Here is a 9,573-nt window from a genome sequence, read left to right as displayed (position 1 = left end):
AGTTCTTGGCCAAAATTGACTAGTTCTTTCTTCAAGTTTTGAAGCTTGCCTTCCAAGTTTCTAAACCTTGGTAGGTTAGGCTGACCTTACCATGGTTCTTAAGTGAACCATGGTCAAGGTTAGCTTCTCCTACAAGTTTTATAAACCATGGAAGGTTAGCTACACCTTACCATGGTTCCTAGTGAACCATGGTTAAGGTTAGCTTCTCCTAGAAGCTACCTCTCCCTATAATTTCGTTTTCTCTTCACTTGTAATCACTTTTGGACATTTATGAGAATTAGAAATCAGATTTCTCTCTCATTTTCAAGAGTCAATTTCGTGAGAAACCTCCTCCTAGGTTCTCTCTCAAGGTTCTTTCTCCTAGAAGCTTGGTTTCTCAAGCTTCTTCACTTTTTCAAGAGGTAACCGAACCTCCTCAAAGGTGCTTCTCCTCCATTGAAGCTTCTTCAAAGGAGAATTCCAAGGTCAAAACGTGATAACCTCATGGAGCATTTTCGGTCCTTGCATGGAAGCTTGGATGAACATCAATCTTCACCAAGTGCTTCCATCAATGTCGGCGAAAGGTTTTGTGGCCTTCTATGGCACGTGTGGGTGCTCTGCTGACATCTGGGCCCGGCTTGTGCGTCGATGCATGAGATCGGTGCATGGCGGGTTGTGAAGTCGGTGCCCTGGTCGCAGTCCGGGATTGAGAGGCCGAGTGTGCCTCGTCTTCATGGATGTTGCTCCCGTGAGGAGGGCGATCTAGAGGGGCGTCGAGGGAGTTGGGCGCGAATGCGCTCGTTTTCTTCACGTAACACTGCGAGGTCTGCTTCATTAGCTGTCCGCATTGCCGCTAGGTCGGCTTCGTGCTTGGCGCGCATGTTGCGCAGGTCAGAGTCATGCTGCTGTCGCATCTGTTCGACTTGGTCGATCAATCTTCTCAAGGTTGCAGCGTCGCTGTCCATGGTGATAGAGTGTTCAGCGTCGTCTGTTGCACGTCTGTTGTGGCTTCTGGTGAATACCATATGGATGGCCGATAAGGGCTGTGTCGATCGGCCCCACGGTGGGCGCCAAATGTTCTTACCGGAAATCTGCTGTAGAGCTGATCTGCCAGGTAAGATCGGTGAGCCTCCTTCACGGGTACGCTGGTGCTCCAAGATGGGGGTGGTACCTGCAAAAGAGACTCCGATGCTAAAGTTAGGGTTTGTATGAGTAGTAGTCTCGTATATGTAATGCACGTACCTTGGTGTGATTTAGGGTTGCTTTAGGCCTTGGGCCTGAGATGAAGTGTAACATGATTAGATAACGGATCTTGTCTGGGGCGAGATCCTCGGAGATCAGTTATGATTCACCTACATACCGAGCTGATGTCACGCGGCACGCGTCCGAGGTCGGCTTACGTTGTAGTGCTGAGCTTGGAGCTCGGTTATGCAGTACGGACAGTACACTTGCGTTGTGATGCCGAGCTTGGAGCTCGGTTACGTAATACGGTCAGTACAAGTAGCAATATACATTTTTCCCTAATTGCATGCACTACCCCATCAACAATTGATCTTATCCATTCATAATTTATATTAGTTCTTAATAAAATTCACAATGACAAGGAAAAAACAATCAGAATTGAACAACTAAAATCTGATACAAACAAGATAGAAAGGCTGTATTGCTTAAGCTTGCATTAATAATTTCTCCCTGACAACAATAACTCAACCAGTCTTAAAAGTTAAAACTCGTTCGGCAACCATCAAAGTCATACTTGTGGCCCTTTGTAAAATTTTTGATTATATATTGTACCTGCTCAAGGATACACTCGTAGTCTTCTGGGTAAGAAGGGCCGAACGGATACTTCAAACGGATTCGTCAGAGGGGGGGAGGTACCTGCAAAAGGCACTCCGACGCTCAAGTCAAGACAAGCACGATATTCTAGGATAATTAATGAACAGTGACATACCTTGTTATGTGTGACCTATTTATAGTATCTGACATGGGCCTGAGCGTGATGGGCCCTCTCAGATATCTACCAAATTAGGTAATACGGTACTAATTGGTTGTTAGGCTTTAATCATGTACTTACCTTTCTTAATTGTGATTACCGTTATAACTTGTTTAACCCTTCGGCAAGAGGCCGAGCTGACTATTCAATACTAGTCGGAACGGCAAATGACCGAGCCGTCTAGTCTGTATACAGCAGCTTGTATACTTCCGGTTTGACCTATGTCGGGACGGTACTTGACCGAGCCGACTCGATGAGTGATGATGGTCCATATTGGCATTAACCAGACTGATGTCGGTTCTCGGCCTCATGCCGAGCCGACGTTGATGGTAATGCTTGTACGTGGCTTACTATGCATGAGTGTCTGACGAAATGGCACGTGTTGGCCCACGTGACCGATACGGTCTCTCCGGTACACAAGCCCCCCAGCCTTTGAGGAGTGAAGCGACGCGAAAGGTTAGTGAAAGTAAAACAGGATTTTTCAGTTGGTGTCTTGAAGAAGAAGCTAAGGGTTACAACTGATGGTGGGATATGAAGGGTTGTAACCGTTGAGCATTTGATGGCGTACGCGAGAAGTTATGGTGGGAAGCGAAGGGATATAACCGTTGGTCATTAATGACGCATGCGAAGAGTTGCGCGTCCTAGACCTTTGGATCTAAATGATCCAACGGTAGGCACGAGGGGGTGTCTCTTCAGTTGCTTATTAAGGACGCCTATAAATAGATGTGTAGGGGGAAGGGTTTCCACATGCAAACTTACTAGCTGCTCCGAGCCGAAGTTATTTGAGAGCGTTTTGAGTACTCAACAGCAATTGGTCAAGTTCAACCATCAGGTACGTAATGGCTAACCTGGACATTGTTCATGTTGACTCCTCTGGGGACGAAGAGGAATCTAGGTTAAGGACGACGCCGAACCAGGAGGTAGCGTCGGCTTCAGCTTCAAATGGGGGCGATTCCGCAGAGTCGGCTTCGGGGTCCGATCGGTCGCCAAGTGGGAATGATTCGGCATCGGCTGTGGGTTCTGAAGATCAGCCGAGTCGGGGTGGGGAATCGTCAAGAATTTTTCCTCCCATATCGACCCCCGGGTATTCGTGGGTGCATGGTGAAGTTGGTAGTGTATACTCTCGGTATACGAGTAAGAAGTCTCTTGTAGACTTCGTATCAGCCATAAAGTTTTTAAACTTTCCCGAAGATGAAGAACCCTCTGCCGTCTTTTTCCAACCGTGCCGAGGTGACGGGGCTTCAAATCTAGACTTTGTTTATTTGAATCAAGGATCGTCCAAATACCCATTCTTTTACGTGTATGATTATATGTTCCGGGATCTGAAGATATCCCTCCCTTTTGACAATTATTTCATGAGTATACTTCGGCTTCTTAATGTGGCGCCGAGTCAACTTCACCCGAACACCTGGGCCGCTATGCAAGGGTTTAGGCATTTGTGTCTAGCCCTCGGTCTCCAACCCACTCCACATCTATTCCTGCACTTCTATACGTCTCGGCCGACGAAGAAGGCTAAGTGGCTGTCATTGATTCGTCACAATGATTGCTTGCTGCAACCTTTTACCACCTCGTACAAAAAATTTAAAGTGGGATTTATGAAGGTGATGATTCGGCCAGAACCAGGAAAAAAGTATTTCTTTGATGCCGAAGGGAATCCACTATTTCCCTTGTATTGGACCCGGAAGCCGCGCAAGTACGACACGGTTTCCAAATCACGCATGTCCCCGGAGGAGAGAATGAGTCTAAGTTTTATAGACAAACTACCTCGGCCTCTACCATGTCGTCCTCTGATCCGGTTGTTTGAATTGGCCGATGTAGTCGAGGAACTAATTGGTATAGTACCTTTCTTATTTACTTAAATTTGTGTGTTATCATTGATTTTGACTAATAATGTGCAGGTATAATGGCTGCCCACGGAGATGACGATCTAGACATCCGTAACCTGATCCGGAATCAATTGGCGGCGACTACTGGAAACAAGACTCCAGCCCCCATGTGTGGGAATCAAGCTACCGTCCAAGCTGGTGGGGTAGGGTCGTCGGCTCGGAAAAAGAAACCCACTCGGCCCCAACCTGAAAAAAGAAGGCCGGATGCAAGGGCCGAGGAAGAAAGTCGTCGGGCCAAACAACGCCGAGTGGCCAGCCCCCCTGTTCCAGAAGGTCTATCTTCGCCAAGTTTCTTGGCCGGGAACGTCAACGCTCAGGATTTCCTGAGTCAAGACTTAACTTCTGAAGCCGGCCAAGGGATGCTGAGTCGCATGAGCTCGGCTTAAAAATGGAGCTTCTTCTGCGAGTTCCAAGTGCGGGTCGTGGCAATGGCCCAAAGCATAGTTATGCAGCCGAACAGCGAGGCTGATGGTCTGCGCCGGCAGCTTGCTGAGCAGGAGAAGTCTCTTCAAGAGACGCTGGCGGCTTTAACAGACGCCCAAACATCTAATAGCAAGTACCAGGCTGAAATGGATCGTAGAGGGCGAGTTGCCGACGACTTGGCCTTGAAGGTTCAGCGTCTCGAACTTGCTTTGAAGACCGAGACCGACAAGGTTACTGCTCTAGGGAAGGGGTTGGATGCTGAGAAGACCGCTTTCGAGGCCTATAAGGAGAAAACGCGTGCCAAGGTCCTTAGCCAGCATCAGCCGGCTTTGCTCAAGCGGCTCGGCAAGCCTGTCATTTTGGCGACTTTTCGCCAGACTTCCATCTTGACATGACGAAAGATTTCTTTCAAGGGAAGCTGGTGGACCTCACTTCTATTCCTCCTGATCAACAAGCCGACGAGGAAGCTCCTGCTCGGGCGAACGAGCCAAATGAGGATGTTACGATTCAGGAGGAAGAAGCGCCTGAGGCTGGTCCGATTCCTGGCGAGGCGGAGGTAGTTTCTTAGGTTTTTGCATTGTAATTTCGGGCCAATAGTGCCCGTTTTTTTTTTGTGTTGCTAGGCCGATAGTGCCTTAATGGATTCGATTTTTCTCTTCTTAAACTGCTTGGAATTCTTTTCGCAATGTACTTCTCATTGGCCGAGAGTCATCTCGGGTTAGAAGATCTAAAACTAAAGCCGCATCCTTGGCCGAGAGGCATCTCGGGAGGGAAGACTTGTAGGATTGGAAGTCACATCCTTAGCCAAGAGACATCTCGGGAGGGAAGACTTGTAGGATTGGAAGTCACATTCTTAGCCGAGAGACATCTCGGGAGGGAAGACTTGTAGGATTGGAAGTCACATCCTTAGCCGAGAGACATCTCGGGAGGGAAGACTTGTAGGATTGGAAGTCACATCCTTAGCCGAGAGACATCTCGGGAGGGAAGACTTGTAGGATTGGAAGTCACATCCTTAGCCGAGAGACATCTCGGGAGGGAAGACTTGTAAGAACTTTAATGGTAAAAATGTATAGTAAGTCAAAGATAATTGAACTGTGTTGTTATTGATTGGATGCCTCATTAAAAACCTTGCCGGCCAAAACCTCTTTTCACGATTTTTTAAGAGGAGAAAAGACCGGTTCAAGGAAAAGAGTGCATCATTACACATAGTTGAAATGTAAATACATGATGTTGATTCAACTGTAATATGTCTTCAAATGAGTAGAGTTCCATGTCCGAGGAACGACCTTGCCGGACAATTCTTCTAACTTGTACGCTCCATTGTTGAGGACATGCCGTATCCGGAAAGGGCCATCCCAGTTGGCTGATAGCTTCCCTTCTGAAGAGTTGCGTCTGGCTGACCCGGTTGCTCTCCATACAAGATTGCCTTCGTGGAATGTTCTCGGCTTAACACTTGAATTGAAACGGCGTGCCATGCGTTGTTTACATGCCTCGACCACAATCTGTTCTTTTTCCCGTGCTTCATCAAGGACATCAAGCTCGGCTCGGAGCGAAGCATTGTTAGACTCCTCATGGAAGTGCTGTCTTCGGAATGATGGCTCTCCGACTTCAACCGAGATCATGGCGTCTGCGCCGTATGTCAGGCGAAAGGGTGTCTCTTTTGTTGCTGATTGTGGTGTACATCGATACGCCCAAAGGACCTCTGGCAACTCTTCGGCCCATGCCCCTTTTGCCGAACCGAGCCGTTTCTTTAATTTGGTGAGGATAACCTTATTGGCCGCTTCGGCCTGGCCGTTCGACTGGGGGTGCTCAACTAATGTAAACCTATGCCGGATGCCAAGGTTTTCAAGGAAAGAGTTGAACTTTTTGTCCGTGAATTGTAGGTCGTTATCCGAGATGATGGCATATGGGATGCCGAAACGGGTAACCATGTTCTTCCAGAAAAATTTCTGGACATTAGCGGCGGAGATGCAGGCAAGAGGCTCGGCCTCAATCCATTTTGTGAAGTAATCGACAGCCACGAGGAGAAACTTAACTTGTCCCTTCGCCACCGGAAATGGGCCGAGTACATCAATGCCCCATAAAGTAAACGGCCATGGAGAGATGATGCTATGCAGTTCAGCGGCCGAGGCATGAATGAGGTTCCCGTATTTTTGACACTGAACACATTTCTTGACAAAGTCGGCGCAATCCCCCTTCAGAGTTGGCCAATAATAACCGGCCCGCAAGACTTTAGCTGCTAAGGTTCGTCCTTCGGAATGAGAGCCACAAATACCCTCATGGACTTCCCTCATCACGTAATCTGCTTGGTGACTATCTATGCATTTGAGCAGCGGGGTGGAGAACCCCCGTCTGTAGAGGTCCTCGGCTATCATGGAGTACCGAGCCGCTTGTGTTCGTAACTTCTTAGCTTCCAACGGGTCGGCCGGTACTTCGCCGTTAGTGATATAGTTCCGAATGGGTGTGGTCCATGAGGGTGATTCATCTATTGCCATGCACTCGGTTGTTACGCTTGGGGAGGGAACTTCAAGATGAATAGTGGTGTGCAGCTGTCCCGGCTTCCGGCTGCTGGCGAGCCGAGCCAACTGATCAGCTCGTTCATTGTTGTTGCGCAAAACATGCCGAACCTGAACCTCGCTGAATTCATCCTTCAATCTTTGGAATAGATGATAGTATTGTAATAGGTTCGCATCTTTAACTTGGAAATTATCATTGACCTGCTCAGCCACTATCTTTGAGTCGGTCCAGCATATGACTCGCTTCACATCCATCTCGGTTGCCAACCGCATCCCAGCTAGTAGGGCCTCGTATTCCGCTTGGTTATTCGAGGCACGAAAACCGAACTGAAGGGACTGCTCGATTGTGACGCCTGAGGGACTAGCCAGTATTACTCCTGCTCCGCTGCCTTGGGCGTTGGAAGACCCATCGACATGCAAGGTCCACGGCTCGTCCTCAAAACGCCCCGAAGGGGTAAGCTCGTTAACAAAATCGGCCAAGTGCTGCGACTTGATGGGACCTCTCGGCTCAAAAGACAAATCGAACTCTGACAGCTCAACCGACCATGCCATCATTCGGCCGGCAATCTCTGGTTTTCTTAATACTTTTTCCACTGGACAATCGGTCCGAACAATTATCTTGTGGCTATGAAAGTATTGTCTGAGTCGACGAGCAGTGTAGATGAGTCCTAAGGCTACCTTTTCAATTAACTGGTATCGTCGTTCGGCCTCCTGCAGAGTCCGACTGATGAAATACACTAGTTGTTGCCCTTCTCGGTTTTCTTGTATTAGCGCAGCGCTAATTGAGGTGTCGGAGACCGCTAAGTATACGATCATGTCAAGGTTGGCAACTGGTTTGGAAAGGACTGGGGGTGTACTAAGGCGCTCCTTGAAATGTTGGAATGATGTTTCACACTCCTGGGTCCATTGGAACCGCTCGGTCTTCTTGAGCAAGAGGAGGATGGGTCTAGCTATCTCAGCTAGGCAAGGAAGAAAGCGGGAGAGCGAAGTGAGCCGGCTTGCCAACTTCTGAACTTCTTTCAGGGTACTTGGACTTTTCATGCTTAAAATGGCTTGGCACTTGTCAAGATTTGCTTCAATGCCGCGACTGGACAACATAAACCCTAAAAACTTGCCGCCTGAGACCCCGAACACGCACTTGTCGGGGTTAAGTCTCATTTGGTGGTGCCGAAGCGCGTGAAACACATCGGTTAAGTCTTGTGCGTGTACAGATACGCTACTTGACTTTACTACCATGTCATCAACGTACACCTCCATACATCGGCCAATGTGGTCGCTAAAAATTTTGTTCATCAGCCGTTGGTAGGTGGCTCCGGCATTTTTCAGGCCGAAGGGCATAACTCGGTAACAGTAATTGGCCGTTTCGGTGATGAACGCCGTTTTCTCTTCGTCTTGAGGGTGCATTCGGATTTGGTTATATCCGGAACATGCGTCAAGGAATGACAGGAATTTGTGGCCAGATGCCCCATCGACGAGCCGATCAATGTTTGGTAGCGGATAGGCATCCTTCGGACAGGCTTTGTTCAAATTAGTGTAGTCAGTACACATGCGCCATTTCCCATTCGGTTTCTTGACCATTACTACATTAGCGAGCCAAGTTGTGTAGTGTACCTCCCGGATGAACTTGGCTTCTAGCAACTTACTCACCTCGGCCTCTATTGTCGCCTTCCTGAACCTCCCCAGCCTTTCGACGCCGTTGAGCGATCGGTCTTGCTTCTTTGCTTATGGACAACTTGTGACAGAGGAAACTAGGATCAATGCCGGGCATGTCGGAGGGATGCCAAGCAAATAGGTCACTATTTTTGAGGATCACTTGGCTGACAGCCAATTGTTCCCGCTCGGACAGGTTGGCTCCTATATAAGTGACTTGTGACTCCAACACCCCTACTTGAATCGGTTGCTTGTCATCAACAGGCTCGACTCTTTCCTCCTGATCGATCCGGGGATCGAGATCCACAGTCGAATGATGGGATACCGAGTGAACCCCACTCGGCCTCCTAGGTACCTCGTCTTTTATCCTTGGCAGTCACAAACTAGCGAAGTAACATTCCCGCGCCGTCTTTTGGTCGGCATGAACCGTGACGACTCGTCCTGACTCGGCCGGAAATTTCATGGCCAAATGAGGGGTAGATACGACTGCTCCGGGCCGATTCAGGGATGGTCGTCCAAGGAGAATGTTGTAAGATGTGCTGGCGTGTACCACCACATATTTAACTGAAACATCTCGGTATTTGGCGCCTTCAAATCCGAACCGAGTCGACAACTTGATGTATCCCTTGGTCTTGACCCGTTCGCTGGAGAACCCGACCAAGGGTTCATCATACGGAACTAGCTCGGACTCCGGGATGCCCAACTGCTTGAACGTATTCCAGTAGAGGATGTCGGCCGAACTTCCTTGGTCGACCAGCGTCTTGCGTACAATACAATTGTGAATTTCGACGCTGATTACCATTGGATCATCCTGGTCCGGATCGATGCCTTTAAAATCAGCCTCTATGAAAGTTATAGTGGGTAGGCGGCGACGAGCGGATTCGATGGCATGAACATGCCGGACAGCTCGCAGGTGTCTTCTTTGTGCAGATGAAGACGAGCCACCTCCAGCGAATCCCCCGGCAATGGTATTGATGACTCGCCGAGGCTGTGCCGAAGGCTCATCCTCTCTTCTATCTCTAGACCGACTACGTTCTCTGCGAGAACGTGTTTCTGTCTTTTGTTCGAGTTGGTCGCGTCTCCGTGACCGGTCTTCATATCTCGATCAGTTTGGACGCTCAACAAA

General features: G+C 48.8%; 1 protein-coding gene across 1 annotated transcript; it reads right to left on the bottom strand.

Moving 5' to 3' along the window:
• Window positions 1–8,823: 8,823 nt before the first annotated feature.
• Window positions 8,824–9,249, bottom strand: LOC145950345 (uncharacterized). Its single transcript, XM_083061434.1, has one exon. The coding sequence runs from the start codon at window positions 9,247–9,249 to the stop codon at window positions 8,824–8,826; it is 426 nt and encodes a 141-aa protein (XP_082917560.1).
• Window positions 9,250–9,573: the final 324 nt, after the last annotated feature.

This window comes from Cajanus cajan, chromosome 8 (assembly GCF_000230855.2).
Source record: "Cajanus cajan strain Asha chromosome 8, NIPB_CcT2T_4, whole genome shotgun sequence".
NCBI lineage: Eukaryota > Viridiplantae > Streptophyta > Magnoliopsida > Fabales > Fabaceae > Cajanus > Cajanus cajan.
This window is presented reverse-complemented; position numbering and strand designations above follow the sequence as displayed.